This window comes from Mya arenaria, chromosome 8 (genome assembly GCF_026914265.1).
Source record: "Mya arenaria isolate MELC-2E11 chromosome 8, ASM2691426v1".
Lineage (NCBI taxonomy): Eukaryota > Metazoa > Mollusca > Bivalvia > Myida > Myidae > Mya > Mya arenaria.
This window is the reverse complement of record NC_069129.1, coordinates 14,929,332-14,949,360: the sequence shown is the minus strand read 5'-3', so window position 1 is coordinate 14,949,360 and position 20,029 is coordinate 14,929,332. Positions and strand designations below refer to the sequence as shown.

The following is a 20,029-nucleotide window of genomic DNA, read 5'->3' as shown; positions in this document are numbered from 1 at the left end:
GTGTGATATATTTATTTGAGGATTAAACAAACAAGGGCAATCAAGGGATTAAGAAAACATCGACATGGCATGTTTGTAAAACGATCTGCCAATAAGCTTTTAAACTTGTACCACACTTATAGACTATATGAAGCAATACTCGTACAGTTATACATTAATCCTGCATAGCAATGTCCATGCTCTCCACGAGATCCTCGTGGGTATAACTGTAAGTTATGTGACGTCACACAGTGTGACTCTTTGATCTGAAGCCGATAGAATGTGTTTATTCAGTTCAGTGCATGTATAAAATGGTGTTTTAATTAACTTCATGAAGGATTTACACTTATAGGCGTAATAAATAAGTTTATGACCATTGATTACTACGGATAAATTAATAAGTGGTAAAAAGCAAACATGAAGAAAAAAGGCAAGTTAAACAAACATGTAAATAAAATGTAAAAATGATAATTTTCTATGTATTCGGAGAGCGAAAAAAATAATTAATTTATGGTGTCCGCACTCTTGTGAATTACGGTATTCAATATTATTTTGAATAATAAATTGAATTAAACAATAATCAAACTTACATATAAAAAAGCAAAGTTGGGCACTGTCAAAATATTTTTTGCATAACATAACTTTTCATTCTCGACAGTATGGTTGTATGGTTTTAAAGATAACCATCGCCATTTTCACGAAAAAAAATTTTTTTGTCACTGTCAACAAACATGGTGGCTGAAAATGCCGGACGATTTTGACATTATTTCTATGCGTCTTTTAACCAAAAACATAGATTAAAAGTTTTTTCCTCGGATTTTTCACAGATTTTTTTCCCTGCGTCTAATACCCCCTATCGTCTTATACCCAGTCATTTACGGTATTTGAATGACTTGCGTCATTGTTGGGCGGGCTGGTGGGAGGGTAGCATCAAAGTCACCTTATGTATCGAATAATTTTAGTAAGGTTTGACATAAAGGGACCAAACTTGGTATTATTACATCGTTATTGTATTCTAAGTCAAAGCGGCGTAGTCGAGCGCGCTGTCTTACGACGGCTCGTGTTAATAAGTTGAGCCATACATGTACTCGTCACATGTTACTCAATTGTCTGTGCTAATCATTAATTATTTCTACTGATTTTTATCCCCTTCCTTCCTTCCTTCCTTCCTTCCTTCCTTCCTTCCTTCCTTCTATCCTTCCTTCCTTCCTTCCTTCCTTCCTTCCTTCCTTCCTTCCTTCCTTCCTTCCTTCCGTCCCCTGCGTTTTCTCAGTAACTAGCCGGTAGAATTTCATGAAACTTAAAATAAATATGAACCACTATACTGGAATGATGCCTGTCCAAAAAAAAAATGATTGGTCAATTGTCCTTGGAGTTATTGCCCTTGATTTTTTGAAAAATGCACATTCACAGCCATTTCTCAGTCACTAGCTGGCAGAATTTCATGAAACTTATAATAAATATGAATTACTATACTGGGATGATGCCTGTTCATTTTTAGCTCACCTGTCACTTTGTGACAAGGTGAGCTTTTGTGATCGCCTTTTGTCTTACTTGGCTTACTTGGCCTAGAGCTTAGATATTTGTCATGATTCATCGTCTAGTGGACCTCTACAAAGTTTGTTCAAATTATGGCCCTGGGGTCAAAATTGGCCCCGCCCCGGGGGGTCATGGGTATTCTCTATATGTTTATAGTTAAAACTTCAAAAATCTTCTCCTCTGAACTTACTTGGACTAGAGCTTAGATATTTGGCATGATTCATCATCTAGTGGACCTCTACAAAGATTGAACAAATTATGGCCCTGGGGTCAAAATTGGCCCCGCCCCTGGGTGGTCATGGGTTTTCTCTATATGTTTATAGTAAAAAAAAACAAAAATCTCCTCTGAACTTACGTTGCTTAGAGCTTAGATATTTGGCATGATTCATCGTCTAGTGGACCTCTACAAAGATTGTTCAAATTATGGCCTTGGGGTCAAAATTGGCCCCGCCCCGGGGGGTTAGGGTATTCTCTATATGTTTATAGTTAAAACTTCAAAAACCTTCTCCTCTGAACTTACTTGGACTAGAGCTTAGATATTTGGCATGATTCATCGTCTAGTGGACCTCTACAAAGATTGAACAAATTATGGCCCTGGGATCAAAATTGGCCCCGCCCCTGGGTGGTCATGGGTTTTCTTTATATGTTTATAGTAAAAAAAATCAAAAATCTCCTCTGAACTTACGTTGCTTAGAGCTTAGATATTTGGCATGATTCATCGTCTAGTGGACCTCTACAAAGATTGTTCAAACTATGGCCTTGGGGTCAAAATTGGCCCCGCCCCGGGGGGTTAGGGTATTCTCTATATGTTTATAGTTAAAACTTCAAAAACCTTCTCCTCTGAACTTACTTGGACTAGAGCTTAGATATTTGGCATGATTCATCGTCTAGTGGACCTCTACAAAGATTGTTCAAATTATTGCCTTGGGGTCAAAATTGGCCCCGCCCCATTGGGGGGTCATGGGTTTTCTCTTTATGTTTATAGTGAAAACTTCAAAAATCATCTCCTCTGAACTTACTTGGCTTAGAGCTTAGATATTTTGCATGATTCATCGTCTAGTGGACCTCTACAAAGTTTGTTCAAATTATGGGGTCAAAATTGGCCACACCCCGGGGCTGATGGGTTTTCTCTATATGTGTTATAATGAAAACTTAAAAAATCTTCTCCGAACTCACAAAGACAAGTAGCGTCTTAATTTAAACTGGATAACATATTTAGTACACAATTAATAACAAATATACATATATAGATACACACGTAAAATCAAGTAGTGACAAGAGCTTAGATATTTGGCATGATATATCATCTAGTTGACTTGTACCAATATTGTTCAATCTTTGGCCCTGGGGTCACAAAATGGCCCCACCCGGGTGGTCATGGGTTTCCTTATATATGTATATGATGAAAACTTAAAAAATCTTCTTCTCCGAAACCAAAAGGGGAAGACCTTAGATATTTGGTATGAAGCATTGTTTATCGACCACTATTAAGATTGTTCAAACTTTAGCCCTGGGGTCAAAATTGGCCACGCCCTGTGTTCATAGATTTAGGTTTTCAATATTTGTATATAATGGAAGAATGTGCAATATATGACAGGTGAGCGATTCAGGGCCATTTGGCCCTCTTGTTTTTTGGATTGGTCAATTGTACTTGGAGTTATTGCCCTTGATTTTTTGAAAAACTCATTTACAGCCATTTCTCAGTAACTAGTTGGTAGAAATTCTTGGAACTTGAAATAAATATGAACCAACATACTGCGATGATGCCTGTAAGCACAAACAAGCTATCAAGCACAAACAAGCCATCGTTGGCGGTGGATATCTTATCACTGAAAATGCTTGTTTTTGTACAAATATTGTTTGAAGGTAAATCAATTATGCTTTCAGTTTGCGACACCTCCCTGCATAATTTCAAAAACCCAGCATAGTCTTTTTTTCTGAACCCTACTTAATATTCTAAGCATAACTTCACTGTTTTGTATTATCCAGTTTGCGCCACCTTCCTGCCAAATTTCAACAGCTCCCATACCAGGTCCATCCAATCGTCCTTCACGGCATCCAGCCTTTCTCCCTGGTAATCTCGGAGGAAGACCTCATGGTTTATCCTGGGTATGTATACTGGCTGAAGTTTATACTGATTTCTCTTAGCTCAATTGTTACAAAAGCTGATAAATTAACTAACACCCACATCTCTTTCCTGGGTAAGAACCATTGATGATATCTTTCTTGAGAAGAAAGTTCTTCTGGTGGGGATAGAACCCAGGACCAGTTGGTAGAAAGGTTGACATCCTTACCACAAGACCATTCTCGCACCTGGCTTTGATGATATTGCACAAGAAGCATACAGATTTCTGGCCTCAACATTTGCCTGCAGTAATTAAACAGATTTATTGAAATCCATGTTCTTTGCTGCATTTGGTTAAATGAATTGCACCTTTTTGATATTTTCAAAAAATAAATAAATTACATTTTAAGGGTATCTTGGCATGGTGTCTTGATTTGGGGACTGCTTTCTGTTTATGCTTGTAGTAATTGTTAATTTCTCTCTCAAGTGTGAACTCATTAAATTAAATACCTTAGCTTGTGCAAGCATACTTGTATCAGTTGTAGTGCTGGTTACTGTTGGTTGGTTGTTTGAGTCTCCAAGAGATTGAAAAAGAAGAAAGACACCATTATTGTCCCCTTGGTTTCTAATTGTGATGAAAGCTATAAGCTTAAGAATCACTCATGAGTCTTTTTCCTTGGTAGAATCCAGTTCTGGTGTTCATTTTAAACGGCCATGATGAAATACCCCTGTTTGGGCTCAAACTCACAGCCTTTGGGTTAGAGGTGACACCTATGCCACTGGACCACTAACACTCTTATTTCCCCCTTAATGGTGCCTATTTCACATATTAACCACATCTGAAGGCAGTGTTTCAGTTCGCTCAATTATTCTGCATTCTGAGCCCAATGCTTATTCCTTTTCCTTAGGACACATAGGGGGCCATCTTTTTAAAGTACTTATCGCACATTCGCTTTTTTAATTACCATAATGAAGTTAGTCAGTTTCGGGACTGTTAATTTCAATTTGCAAGTTGAACTTTTAATTTGATTTGTGACACACTAAATCATTATATAATTGAAATTCTTGGTTCTACGATATTTTGTCGTTCCCTTGTTCACTTATGCACCAGTCAATTGTAACCACGGCCCTCCCAGGTCCGGGGAATAGCGGGACAGAGGCAAAACCACCGCATTTACCTGGCACTGCAGGGCCACCTGGAAAGTAAAAACACGGTCCATTTCCCCGGCTATCCCCGGTATACCCCCGGACCTGGGGGGCCGTGGTTACAATTGACTGGTGCATTATTCATTAGATGACCCCATTATTCTTATAATAAGCAGAGAATGCATTGTTTTGAAGTAATATGTGCACACAACATGACTTGGTACTCAGATTCCTGGGCAGGAACTATTGTGATCAAGTTATGTGAGTCATTTGGTAGCGGTGTGGCCAGTTTCAAAATGAATCACAGCAAAGATAGGACACTTATTATCTGTTTGCAGAGTCAGACCTCATTGGGATGAAGCAGCAGTAAAGTACATCCATGACAACATCAAAGGTAATATTTTTTCTTAAGAGAAAACATTAACATCACCAAAAGATTCTGAAAATGTGCATTCAATTATTGACGACATCAGTCTGAAAATATCACTTTTTCTTAGTACTCGATCTTGATTCTAACCCATATTAATGTTATAATTGTTACCTTCTTTAATTACAAAGAAATGGTTAAAATAGATAATTAAACTATGTTTATAAGGTGCCCATTTAATGAACATGGGTATCACACAGAATTTTGTATTTGCCAAAATAAAACAAATTTTTATAAATGTATCAACGCATTTCAATTTTGCAAAAAAGTTATTCATATAGATAGCACCCTAAGGATGGATGCTGGTGATACAATTTTGTCATGTATGTTTTTTTCTGTCTTATGCCTCTTGATTGGGAATCTAAATGGTTAACTTGAAGAACCATTTAAGGACTATTCAAGTAAAACATATAACCCCCGGGGGGAGGCAATTATTTAAGTAGTATATAGGTGTGTGTCTTGTTTTCCTTGTTTGGACCCCACAAGGGTAAATTTGCTTCTGTAGGGGGGTAGCATAATTATACCCCCCAAAACAAAGTTTGGGGGGGTATACTGGAATCGGGTTGTCCGTCTGTCCGTCCGTCTGTCCGTCCGTTTTTTTTTTGTCCGGGATTCATCTTTGTCGTTATTGAACAAATCTTTTTCAAACTTTCAGATATTAATGGCCATGATGTAAACTTGCGCCTCTGTGAAATTGGTACGGGTCACATGACCCTGACCAGAGTTATCTCCCCTTGATGTGTTAAAGTAGGCAAAATAAGCCCTGTCCGGGATTCATCTTTGTTATTATTCAACAAATCTTTATCAAACTTTCAGAAATTAATGGCCATGTTGTAAACTTTCGCCTCTGTGAATTTGGTACAGGTCACATGACCCTGACTGGAGTTATCTCCCCTTGATGTGTTAAAGTAGGCAAAATAAGCCCTGTCCGGGATTCATCTTTGTTATTATTCAACAAATCTTTATCAAACTTTCAGAAATTAATGGCCATGTTGTAAACTTTCGCCTCTGTGAATTTGGTACAGGTCACATGACCCTGACTGGAGTTATCTCCCCTTGTAGGCAAAATTAGCTTTGTCCGGCCTAACTCCAGGGCAAACAACCTAGACATGGAGGGGTGGGGGGTATTCGTTAGCCTATGGCTTACAGTTCTAGTTTTAAAGTGCCTTTCCCCTGGTTGTTATATGTTTAAAGGGAATAGCCTTAGGTGGAAATAGAAAGCATAGATATATAGGTTGACAGGGCCCTGTAAGCACTTGTTAAATGATGCAATAAACATGCTACATATTTTTTCCTTTTTTTCAGCTGCGAAGGAAGTTCGCTGCAAAGTAGTGAATGAGGGCTCTGGTGGGGCCTTGTATGTTCTCATGTATCTTAAGACAAGGTCCGGTCCCTGGGTTTTCCTCAATGAAACACTGAAGAACCTTGAATATGCCACTGATTTCTCGGGTATACTTGTATTATCTAATTTTGTACTTATTCGATTATGGTTAATGTATGGAATAATGGATCAACAATTGGCCTGAACGCAACAGAAAAATGTCAAGATGCATCAAAAATACTTTATCATTTACCATTAACTTGCTTTTAATGTTGCAATTGCATTCAAAATCCTTACTGTGCATATTTCAACTTATGGTTATAACATTTACAGTGAATTTCTGATGGTTCAGGTGTAATTATATATAAATCCGGCAATGTTACTGTATTCTTCCTTAACCTTTATGTAATTGCAGACTTCTGACATATTACTAACCTAATAACATCATGACCTTCTTTTTTCAGAGGATGTTGAAGTACCAATTGTCAAAACCAAAGAAGATCTGATTAGAGAAAGATTCAGAAAACAAAGAGAAGATAGAAGGTTACGCGAAGATTTGTCATCACGATCTGACCACGAGTTTGCATGTCATCCTGGGAGACCAACTGGTCGCTTTTCACCAGTCGATAGAGGGTATAGGACAGATGGTCAGTATAATGACTTGGTGGCGAGAAAAACGAGCCCCATTTCAACAGATGAAATGCTTGCTAATGAGAAACGACAAAAGGAGCGAGTTGTGTATGTTCAAGAAGAAAGGCTGAGGGAAGTGCCATCAGGTTTTGCTATTAAGCATGAATCCAAGGGGGACCCACAGGGTCCAATTGGAGTCAAGCTTGGTTCTCATGTGCAGCATGTGAGTGAAGGATCTTATGATAAAGAGGCCATGAGATTGATGAGTAGGCCAAGGGCTATGATGCAGAGACTGGAACGGGAGCAGAGTGACTTGGATGACCATAATATGAATAGTAAGGGTTATGATGCTGGAAAGGTAGAAGGACCTAGTAGAAGTTTCAGTGGAGACTATTCAACAACTGAAGAGGCTATGACTTCAAGAAAAAGTGTTGAAGGCGCCAGTCTCCATGCTGGATTATTCAGAGGCAGAGGTTCCGTTGGGTCGCTGAGTGATACCAGTGGAGAAGGAGGGGTACAGAGACTTGGCCGTGGGTTAATGTCCCCACAGTTCAGAGGCCTACCTGACTCTGGTGCTCAGAGTGACATTGAAGGGTTACTGAGAGGTCGAGGTGCAAAGTCCCCATTGACCTCAGTGAGTGATGATGGTAATAATTCTACCAGGAGTAGGAAGTCTTTATCACCATTGACAAAAGTCATGAACTCTCAACTTACTGTGGGTAGTGGACTGAGCTCACTGTTGACCTCAGGGATTGGCCGAGCCAATAGTCCAGGCAGGGGTAGATCATCGGGAAGAGAGAGCGATGGTGCTAATTCAAGTGCTCTGTCTGCCGATGAAGGTGGCTACAGGTTGCCATTGCATGGGAGAGGGGTCGATCCTAAACTGCCCCAAAGTCCAAAAGGTGTTCTTTTGTACAGATCTCAAAATCTTCAGAGTTTGACAAACTATGATTCTCAGAGTGAGAATGAAAAGTTTGAAAATGCTCTTGATGCGGAGGGTAAATCTGATACTCATATTGCAATAAGTTTGCCAAAATCAAAACAAATTCCTTCAGATGTGTTCAACCAGTATCAGCATTTATCTATCAGAAGTGCCATACATTCAGAAATGGTCATCAACCCACAAACACTAAAAACTGACTCAAATTTAAATGCCTTAAATTCTTTAAGAGCTCAGTCTCAAGTTGATAGCTATGGGAGCGATACAAAGCTAAATACCTCACATCAAATGAAAACTATCTCCCGAGAGGAAAGCTATGGTAGAGGTGAAGTACTGTCGGGATCTGAGTCGTCTACTTCGATTGTGTCAGCACAGATGATGGGACAAGCTGGCTTCAGGAAGGCCAGAATTCCCAAGGAAACCAGCGTGAAACCTAGGGGCATTGTTCACCGGAGCATAAGCAGGCCGTATGTATTGATAGCTTTTAATATTATGGGACATTCCTTTTAAAGGGGCTGTACTCTGTATGATGAAATAGCGATAAAGAAGGAAATTGTCAAAAATTGACATTAACTTGGTATCGATGTGTACAATGCATTGAAACTTACTAACTGAAGTACCACATAGTTTACAGTTAATTCATTTTTCGCAGTTTTTCGTATTTTTTCAAAAAAATAATTTCTATGTACCTTAGTAGAATTCATTCCTTATGCCTGATTGGCTAGTCGATGTTATCACGTGATGTAATCGAGTTAGGTATATAGCTTGAATATTCCAACTGTTTAGGGTAAGCCTTCGTAGCATAGTGGATACAACACTGGACTGTAATTTTGGCGCCACTGGTTATGACCCGGTCTCCTACTCATTTTGCAATTTTTTTTACAATTATGATATCAAAGAGTAAAACATTTTATTAAACAATTGTCCTGAGATTCGTTACAGGAAATAAAAAATTTTTGGTGCCAATCTAGTGTTCAGTCCCTTTAAGTTGTATTTTGACTACAAAACCTCTTAGGCCTAAAAAAAAAATACATTTGGTTCGGGTTACCCGACCCTACCTACGGAATAGGTGCCGACCCTACCGTTTTTATAGTCAGTTTGAAAAAAAAAAAAATGTTTATTTTTTTTTTGCTTTTCAATATAAAGTTTTAAACCTTAAATGCTTATACAGAAGATAACTTTAACACCATTCTCCAATGATGAAAATGACATTCTTATGTAAAGCCTAATATAAAAATAAAATTATTTTTTTTAAAAAGCCTACCTACCCTACCTATTTTTGAAAAGGATGTAACCCTAACCAAACAAATTTTTTTTAGGCCTTAACATTGGTCAAAACATATATTGCAGTCATTGAAATAAGACTTTTGGATGAACAGGCCTGCTATCTTACACAAGTGCTTTGCATAAAACAAAATTCTATAAGCCTTGTTTAGTAAAATACCAAATTCGAGCAAGCCTGAAAGCATTTTACATATGAAAGGCTTTCGTGCTTGTGCAAGTATGTTTTTTTACTAAATGCATTTAGTGTGCTAACTTTTGATGTAACATGATGCAGGTAAACTTTGTCATTAAACATAAGTGTTTTACTGATTTCACTGTGGGATATAAATAATGGTTTATAAGATCATCAAAAAAGATGTAATGAAGTGTGCAAGCTATTTTTATGAAACTTGATGTGGATATAGATCCATTTGCTCATCAGTAAATTTTATTTAAAATATTCTAGATCATCTATTTGATGATAAAAAAATTTGTGGTGATGTGATGGTGTTGGTGTTGTCGTTGACAACAGCATTTTGCAAAACTCCTTTGCCACAACCCCAAAATAATGTAACATCATTAATAAAATAGTAATGTCGAAGATGTGTGCTTAATATTCATGTATTTAGCACTCAAAATCATTGTGTAACAAGATCATAAAATGAATACTGTATTTGTCCTCAAACCTTAAATTGAATTTTTAACTAAAACTGATAAATCTCAATTTATGTTAAAGTCAGTCAGTCAAGACTGAAGACTTGTTTTAACCAGTTTAATAAAAAAAACATTTATTTTTTTTAAAAGTTTGTATTGCATGAAATAGTCCATTTTGAATGGCTATGGTACTCGCTGTATTATTCTCTATGACGATTATATTAAATGATCTATTTTTTAATCAGATCAGACAGCGATGACAGTGATCGGCAGCTTAACATCTCCCAAACCTCTTCCATTCTCTCTGAGCCCCAGAACCCAGGCCAGGTTGCCATGTCAACAAGGGTGAAGTTCAGAGGTGTGGAAACCAGCCCTGTTTCCAGGGGCAACAGACCCCTCGCAACCCAGCATTCTGGACAGGGGGATTGTAGTGAGACGATAAATAGTGACGTTGAGCAGAGAAAGGTGGCTGTATCGCAGCAATTGCCCAATACATTAAATAGTAGGCTTCCTTTAACAATACCTCCGGAAACAATTTCAGCTGATGCAGGTTTAAAAGAGAAGACAAAACTTGTAGATTTAAAGAAATTGCTTCCTCCACAATTAAATAAGTCAAAAGCTACTGATGTCAAAAGTGAGTCTGTACTTAAAGACGCAAACTTAAAGCATGGAAGTCCAGTTACAACCAATGTTGAGGGAAACAACTCTGCTGCCCCTGTAAGCAGAAAGCAGGCCCGTGAAGAGGCTAAGGGGAAGACAGCTAGAGACTTTGTAGACATCTCACCTCCTTTCGCCAATAAAGTGGATAGGAGGTACAAGAAACTTTGCGTTATGCCTCACATTTTCTGTAAATATTTAGCTGACATAGCACAAAAGTACTTTAACTCTTTGATAAGGGCTTCGTTCTGCTGTTTTATGGCTCTTGTTTCCTATGTAAAATGTTCATATGCCAAACTGTATAGTGGTTATAAGCTCCTTGATATAAAAAAAACAACAATTATTGTCTTTTTACATCAGTTTGCAAAGCAATTTTCATGTCTGATTCTTTGTTCCAGGACAGATTCCACAAAAACTGTGGCTGATGCTGTGTTAGGAAAAATGCAGGGTCAAAGGTTAGTTATGTCTCCCCCATTCATGGGGAGACATATTGTTTTAGCCCTGTCAGTCAGTCAGTCAGTCAGTCAGTCAGTCCATCAGTCAGTCTGTACATCACACTTTGTTTCCGCTCAATAAGTTTAGAACACTTAGACCCAGGAACTGCATACTTGGTATGCTGATTGGTCATGTCTAGTAGATGACACCTTTGATTTTGTGATCAGTTGGTCAAAGATCAAGGTTGCGGTAAACTTGAGGTGAAAGAACAGTTTCTGCTCAATAACTAAAGATTCTTGGATCCAGGAACTGCATACTTGGTATGCTAGTTGTTTATGACTAGTAGATGACACCTATTGATTTTGTGATCAGTTGGTCAAAGGTCAATGTCGCGGTAAACTTGAGTTGAAAAAATGGTTTTCGCTCAATAACTAAAGATTCTTGGTATGCTAGTTGTTCATGACTAGTAGATGACCCTTTTGATTTTGAGTTTAGTAGGTCAACGGTCTAGGTTATGCAGTAAACTTGAGGTGAAAAAACGGTTCCCGCACAATCACTAGCACAATCACTAAAGATTCTTTCGGTCCAGGAACTTCATACTTGGTATGGTAGTTGTTCATGACTAGTAGATGACCCCTATTGATTTTGAGATTAAAAGGTCAATGTCGTGGTTACCATCAGGTATAAAACGATATGTTGGCGTTGACCTTAAGCTTAAAAATGGTTTCTGCTCAAAACTAAAGAGCACTTGTACCCCAGAACTTCATACTTGGTATGCTAGTTGGTCATGACTAGTAGATGACTCCTATTGATTTTGAGATCAGTAGGTCAAAGGTCTGTGACCTTGAGGTAAAGAAATGGTTTCCGCTCAATAACTAAAGAATGCTTGCACCCAGGAACTTCATACTTGATATGCTAGTTGGTCATGACTAGTAGATGAACCCTATTGATTTTGAGATCAGTAGGTCAAAGTTTAAGGTCGCCATGACCTTGAGGTGAAGAAACAGTTACCGCTCAGTAACTAAAGAACGCTTTCACCCAGGAACTTCATACTTGGTATGCAAGTTGGTCATGACTAGTAGATGACCCCTATTGATTTTGTGATCAGTCCGTCAGTCAGTCCAGCCGTCAGTCTGTACGTCACACTTCGTTTCCGCTTAAAAAATAAGGAATGCTTGCACCCAGGAACTTCATACTTGGTATGCTAGTTGGTCATGACTAGTAGATGACCCCTATTGATGTTGAGATCAGTAGGTCAAAGGTCAAGGTCACTGTGGCCTTGATGTAAAGAAACTGTTACCGCTCAGTAACTAAAGAACGCTTGCATCCAGGAACTTCATACTTGGTATGCTAGTTGGTCATGACTAGTAGATGATCCCTATTGATGTTGAGATCAGTAGGTCAAAGGTCAAGGTCACTGTGGCCTTGATGTGAAGAAACGGTTACCGCTCAGTAACTAAAGAACGCTTGCATCCAGGAACTTCATACTTGGTATGCAAGTTGGTCACCAAACTCCTACATAAGAAGAGGTTTTGTTGTTGCTGATTTTAATCACTCCTTAAAACATCTCATTCTGACTTGAACACATGCTTGTGCAATTACTCACAGATCATCCAACAGCTTACAACTACACAGAGGACCCTTCTTGATCATATATATATATATTAAAAATGTGAACTGCAAAGAATCTGGTGTAATTCTAATTCATTACAGCTACCATGACATCACATATGCATTAGTCAGCTTTCCACAAAACCATCAGTGATGATTTCATACTCAAGATTGAAATAAAACAAAATAGCACTTCTTACATCCATCTATAACATTAAGTCTTTATATTGATAGGATCACTGATCTTATGCAGTAGATGTTAACTATTTAATACGGGTGAATAAACCAAACTTCACTGTTGGTTCGCCTCCAGTCCAAAATTATAAATTTCATGTCAATCATTTGTCTTTTCTCAGCTACGACCACACTATAGGGGAGACTAGCACTTTTTCAAAAAAGCAATCTCTAGTAATTTTCAGTTATAACAATATTCTAAAAATAGAAAATGAAAGTAGTATAATCCCTGTACTATGTACATGGAAAACAAAAGTAGAATTTTAACAATGTTAACTATATGGAAAGAGAAAGTATGGAAGATATAAATAACTACTTTATACATGCATATTAGTAATAAGGAAATAGAAGTAGATTTTTAAAAAACCAGCATATCAAATAATTATCTTATAGCCATATGACACATTTGCAGGATTCTAGAAAGACTGACCCAAGGGGCAGGGGTGTCCAAAAAACAAGCCATGCAGGTAAATTTTGTCATTGAATTTAAGTGTTTTAATGATTTCACTGTAGGGTACAAATAATGGTTTATATGATCATCAAAATAGGTCATTCAGTATGTCATGAAGTGTGCAAGCTATTTTTATTATGAAACTTGGTATGTGGATAGAGAGCCATTTGCATATCATTTAATTATATTTAAAATATTCTATATCGTCTATTTCATGATATAAAAAAATGTGGTAATGAGATGGTGTTGGTGTTGTCGTTGACAGCAGCATCTTGCAAAACTCCTTTGCCACAACCCCAAAATCATTTAAAGTAATCAATTGAAATTTGGTACATGTTTCTAGTGACAATACACATATATTTAGCCAGGCCTATAACTCTGCCTTAAATTTGTTGAAATATGCCCCTTTTTTGACCAAATAAACGAAAATCTTCAGCCTTATATCCAAAATCATTGGAGAAATTCAAATGAAACTTGGTAAACATGTTGCCAAAAACAATATGCGCATTAATAGCACAGCATGTAAATCTTGACATTAATCATTGCCCTGTTATGTACCTGTTTTGAAAACAAACGGACGAACGTTTGGCGCTCATACCGTGGCGCTTTGTTTTTGGTTGCTATGGTAACCAATATAGCGAATATATCACACTGATCTTGATCTTTGCACGAATAAAAGGTATTAAAGCTGGATCTTGCACAAATGAAATGCATTAAAGCTGGATCTTGCACAAATGAAAGGTATTAAAGCTGGATCTTGCACAAATGAAAGGTATTAAAGCTGGATCTTGCACAAATGAAAGGTATTAAAGCTGGATCTTGCACAAATGAAAGGTATTAAAGCTGGATCTTGCACAAATGAAAGGTATTAAAGCTGGATCTTGCACAAATGAAAGGTATTAAAGCTGGATCTTGCACAAATGAAAGGTATTAAAGCTGGATCTTGCACGAATAAAAGGTATTAAAGCTGGATCTTGCACAAATGAAATGCATTAAAGCTGGATCTTGCACAAATGAAAGGTATTAAAGCTGGATCTTGCACAAATGAAAGGTATTAAAGCTGGATCTTGCACAAATGAAAGGTATTAAAGCTGGATCTTGCACGAATAAAAGGTATTAAAGCTGCCCTCTGGTGAAACAGTGTATAAATTAATGCTAGAGATATTGCAAAGCATAGAAATCAATCCTCATCTTCGTTAATGTGTCAGTATGTTTTCAGGGGGATGGCGCAGAAAGCGTCAAGTTCCAGTCAACAGACAGAGTTTTGGTTCATGGAGGATCTCTGAGACATCCCTGGTTTTCTATACAGGATACACGCTTTGCTCCCACCATCACCAAGGTGGGTTTCGATAAAGGCCCTAATTATTGTGCTATTTAGGAGGTAAGTTTCAGTCATAGTTCAAGGAGGCTCTTTGCAGCATCCCTTGTTACCTATTGTTAGGTTTGGATTGACGGTAAGTACTGGCAGGTTACTGAGTTGTTTGAGTTTGTGTTGTCTGCGGATGATAATGACAAGATAGGATTTAGTTTCAGGGCCGCTCCTATAGGGTTCAGTCAGGATTAATGTGTGTAAAATTGTAGGTTGATTGAGCATTTAAAATATCATATTTGTGTCGATTATTAATAATCTTCAGCAGCAGGTTTTTCAAGATGATTCATTATTGTTTTTCACATGTACTGCCTACTAAGAAATGAATTAGAATATAAAATTGTTATTATCATTGATTTTCATTTATAGATTAATGAAATATTGTTAATGGCTATTTGTTACTTTCTAAAAATCCAACAAAAACTTATTTATTCTCTTGATTTTTTTGTGCTCCAGCCAGGAATTGAAAACAACAGGGTGCTAGGACAGAAAGGGCATGTTTTATGTGCATTGAATGGGCCTTTATGGGGAACTCTCAAGGGTCAATTTTCTATTCATATTGTGTAAATACTATGTGTAGTAACTAATTTCAATACTAAGGGGCATCCTCCCTGTTATTTAGGCCTAGCTGGATAACAAAACTCCACTGAATATGAATACATAGTTATTACCATAATTAGTCCCAAAAGGTATTGAAGAGCGTCAATTTTTATAACATTGTACTATATTCTTTCCTTTGCAGTCGTTTGAGGACCAAGATTTCAGATCACCACAGCTGGTTCAGTCTTACAGCTGGCCAATCATTGTGCGAGGGCGTCACCTGGTGGCATTGTCCCCACCCAGTACAGGGAAAACCCTTGCCTACCTCTTTCCTCTACTCAGCGCTCTTACTGTGACAAGCCACTATGATGAGATCAGGAAAAATGGGTCTGGAGTGAGTAGCACCTTTCTATTACAAGTGTAATAGAAATCTAAGGTTTCTTGCTTTCAAAACATCAAAAAGTGGCGGTGTTATAACTCTGCCCTAATCCAAGATCATCATGATACTGTCAGTGATGGATCTGTAAGAATTACCAACCAGCTTATATATTAAGATATTTGGTAAAACCAATAATTTGATTCGCATTCCTGTGAAAGACAACGTAATGTGTTGATTTCAAATACAAAATCAAAGCCATCAAAACTGTCGAGATCTAACTGTTGAAACTATTCATGTTTGGGTGGTATGTCCTGACCTTGGGCAATATCCACCATTCTTTGGAGTCTTAGTTTAAGTCTTAAGTCAGAAATACAATTTTTTTCAATGTTCATATCGTTCTTTTGGCTGATAGATTAGCAAATGAGGATTGAAAATGAATTATTCATTAAGTCAAACAGACCATACTGGTTCTTTACTTCTACTCTTGTAGTTAACATATTTTTTTTATATAACAGATTCATGGATTTTTTGATAACATTTTTATGTACAAATTTTTCCAGGCTTTTGTTGTGATACTGACTTGGACATGGGAACGCGCCCAGGTGGTCTACGACACTTTCACCCAGCTTCAGGGCAGCAACAGGAGTCTTAGGGCCCTGCTTATACACGGGGGAGGGCTGGAGGAAACCAAAACAGTGTGTTGGGCTAGACATTATGGGGCTATTTTGGTTAAAGGGACCGGACACCAGATAGTCCCAAACTCGGCAAATACAATAACTCCTTAAAACAAGCATAAAATTGGCGATACAGGCTAGAGTGTGGCTGATTATACATTATTTTACATGATTTAAAGAATATACACAAACAGTCATTGTCTTACACGCTGTCTCAGCTGAGTTTCCCTCTTTATAAATAGCGTGGAATGGTTTTTCCAAACACCTTGCAAGTCACGTGATTGCTTCACATACTAACAAGTCATTGTCCTAACCAGTCACATTTTAGCTAATGCGCTGTCATTTTCAGCAACTGGTAATATCTTCAAAAGTTTCCATCGATCAATTTCCATCACGGAGATTAATGATATTAATTGGGCTTTGTGTTTACGTGTTTTTACAGCAGTTTTCCGATTTATTGCACTGTCCATCCATTTGGAGAGCCATGTTGTGTGTAAATTTAGAATGTGAAAGTCACATAATTCTGTCGTGTTTTTTTAAAATCCACTGGGTAAACAAACAGAGATTTTTAATTTGAAAAATAAGCAAAGTCTGGTGAAGATGAAGATTTCATAAGTGATGTGGTACACCAGTAAGTAGTGCACAATAAACAAATTATATAAAAGTTTTTTAACAATTTTCCTTTTTTTTGCAATTTAATCATCTGGGTCTAGTCCCTTTAAGATGTGCAAATTATTAAATAGCTTAGCTGTTTTTAGAGAAAAATTGTTTAGATATTGTCATCCTTTTGTTCTAAACTAGCAGTGTGAATGGCAATCTTTACAAATGTTGCTTTGAAATTACTTCATGAAGAATTCATTTTTTATCTTGCATCATGAATCGAACCTAAGACCTTTTGTTTCTTACCGCAGCATTAATCCATGGCAATTAAGTTAACCCAGCATTGAAGACCCGTAAAATTCAACATTAAACCAAACTTTACAATCAGGCCTTCTGCTTAGCAGTTTGGTATTTGAGAATTCGGCCTACAGTAATAATTGAAAAAAAACAACATTTGGATTGGGTTTGAAAATTCCAGAAAAAACTTGATTGAAATATTTTCCACTTTGGAATGATTCAGCGTATTTGAACCTTCGAATTGAAGCAAGTGTTATTTTAGCCAAAGTTTGAACACAATCATATTTTTAACTTTCCCCAAATAAATTTGAATTTTCAGTATGAGTTGATTAATGGTTGTGACGTGCTGGTTGCTACTCCCCCCAGCATGCAGCGGATTCTCCAGAATGGCTACACCGACCTAAGACGCCTTTGTCATCTGGTAAGTGTTTTTGTATGTGGCATGGCCATCCAGGTCATAGTGCAAAAACTTGAGACTCGGCCATAACACAAAGTAGATATTTGAATGAAACTTGATTAACATGTTGCCAAAGACAATACACACATGTACAGCAAGGCCCGTAACTCTGGATTGAATTATTGTGCAGTTTATGCCTCATTTTTTGAAAAGAAAAACAGCAATATCATACAAGTGTTGACTTTGTTGTGTTGTGCTCTTGTTTGTGGTAATATTCCGGTAAAGGAAATCTTAGATATTGATCCTTTTGGATACAGAAAATAATGGATATTTTTTTGCTGTAGCACCTCTGATGAAACATCAGTTCTGATGTTTATATGGCAATCTTACATATACCTTGAAACACTTTTGAAGGTATGAGTATTTTATTGATGCATGTAAAATGTATCGAAAAGCTTAGTTTAATGCATTGAGAGTATGATAGTCACCATGTTATGAGGACTGCATAGTATGAAAGGTCCATTAAATGTTTGATGGTTCTCCAATTTCAATATCTTTGTTGTTTTTTAAGGTCAAATTTATATAAATTATATAGCACATTAAAAAGATTTTTGGTACCTTTTGTTGAACATGAATGGTTTGCACTGGTGATTATTAGTGGTCTTTCATTACTATGGGAAAGAAACACAAAAAACACTATTGAGTATGTCCTTTATTGTACAGGTTGTTGACATGTCAATTATTTTACAGGTTGTTGATGTGTCCAATATTTTACAGGTTGTTGATGTGTCCAATATTTTACAGGTTGTTGATGTGTCCAATATTTCACAGGTTGTTGATGTGTCCAATATTTTACAGGTTGTTGATGTGCCCAATATTTTACAGGTTGTTGATGTGCCCAATATTTTACAGGTTGTTGATGTGTCCAATATTTTACAGGTTGTTGATGTGTCCAATATTTTACAGGTTGTTGATGTGTCCAATATTTTACAGGTTGTTGATGTGTCCAATATTTTACAGGTTGATGTGTCCAATATTTTACAGGTTGTTGATGTGTCCAATATTTTACAGGTTGTTGATGTGTCCAACATTTTACAGGTTGTTGATGTGTCCAATATTTTACAGGTTGATGTGTCCAATATTTTACAGGTTGTTGATGTGTCCAATATTTTACAGGTTGTTGATGTGTCCAATATTTTACAGGTTGTTGATGTGTCCAATATTTTACAGGTTGTTGATGTGTCCAATATTTTACAGGTTGATGTGTCCAATATTTTACAGGTTGTTGATGTGTCCAATATTTTACAGGTTGTTGATGTGTCCAATATTTTACAGGTTGTTGATGTGTCCAATATTTTACAGGTTGTTGATGTGTCCAATATTTTACAGGTTGTTGATGTGTCCAATATTTTACAGGTTGTTGATGTGTCCAATATTTTACAGGTTGTTGATGTGTCCAATATTTTACAGGTTGTTGATGTGCCCAATATTTTACAGGTTGTTGATGTGTCCAATATTTTACAGGTTGTTGATGTGTCCAATATTTTACAGGTTGTTGATGTGTCCAATATTTTACAGGTTGTTGATGTGTCCAATATTTTACAGGTTGATGTGTCCAATATTTTACAGGTTGTTGATGTGTCCAATATTTTACAGGTTGTTGATGTGTCCAATATTTTACAGGTTGTTGATGTGTCCAATATTTTACAGGTTGTTGTTGTGCCCAATATTTTACAGGTTGTTGATGTGTCCAATATTTTACAGGTTGTTGACATGTCAATTATTTTACAGGTTGTTGATGTGTCCAATATTTTACAGGTTGTTGATGTGTCCAATATTTTACAGGTTGTTGATGTGTCCAATATTTTACAGGTTGTTGACATGTCAATTATTTTACAGGTTGTTGACATGTCAATTATTTTACAGGTTGTTGATGTGTCCAATATTTTACAGGTTGTTGATGTGTCCAATATTTTACAGGTTGTTGATGTGCCCAATATTTTACAGGTTGTTGACATGTCAATTATTTTACAGGTTGTTGATGTGTCCAATATTTTACAGGTTGTTGATGTGTCCAATATTTTACAGGTTGTTGATGTGTCCAATATTTTACAGGTTGTTGATGTGTCCAATATTTTACAGGTTGTTGATGTGCCCAATTTTTTACAGGTTGTTGACATGTCAATTATTTTACAGGTTGTTGATGTGTCCAATATTTTACAGGTTGTTGACATGTCAATTATTTTACAGGTTGTTGATGTGTCCAATATTTTACAGGTTGTTGACATGTCAATTATTTTACAGGTTGTTGATGTGCCCAATATTTTACAGGTTGTTGATGTGTCCAATATTTTACAGGTTGTTGATGTGTCCAATATTTTACAGGTTGTTGATGTGTCCAATATTTTACAGGTTGTTGAT

The 20,029-nt window shown here is 37.0% G+C and overlaps 1 protein-coding gene across 1 annotated transcript in view; it reads left to right on the top strand.

Annotated features, from left to right (window-relative positions):
* LOC128242797 (uncharacterized) overlaps positions 1 to 20,029 on the top strand; it is an 88,298-nt gene that overhangs the window by 13,628 nt on the left and 54,641 nt on the right. The window contains exons 6-16 of the mRNA XM_052960126.1: positions 3,508 to 3,627; positions 5,068 to 5,123; positions 6,462 to 6,605; positions 6,942 to 8,514; positions 10,210 to 10,776; positions 11,020 to 11,076; positions 13,314 to 13,368; positions 14,572 to 14,691; positions 15,464 to 15,655; positions 16,201 to 16,335; positions 17,531 to 17,632. Coding sequence (XP_052816086.1) covers positions 3,508 to 3,627; positions 5,068 to 5,123; positions 6,462 to 6,605; positions 6,942 to 8,514; positions 10,210 to 10,776; positions 11,020 to 11,076; positions 13,314 to 13,368; positions 14,572 to 14,691; positions 15,464 to 15,655; positions 16,201 to 16,335; positions 17,531 to 17,632 — 3,121 coding nt within the window. The remainder of the gene's footprint in view (positions 1 to 3,507; positions 3,628 to 5,067; positions 5,124 to 6,461; positions 6,606 to 6,941; positions 8,515 to 10,209; positions 10,777 to 11,019; positions 11,077 to 13,313; positions 13,369 to 14,571; positions 14,692 to 15,463; positions 15,656 to 16,200; positions 16,336 to 17,530; positions 17,633 to 20,029) is intronic.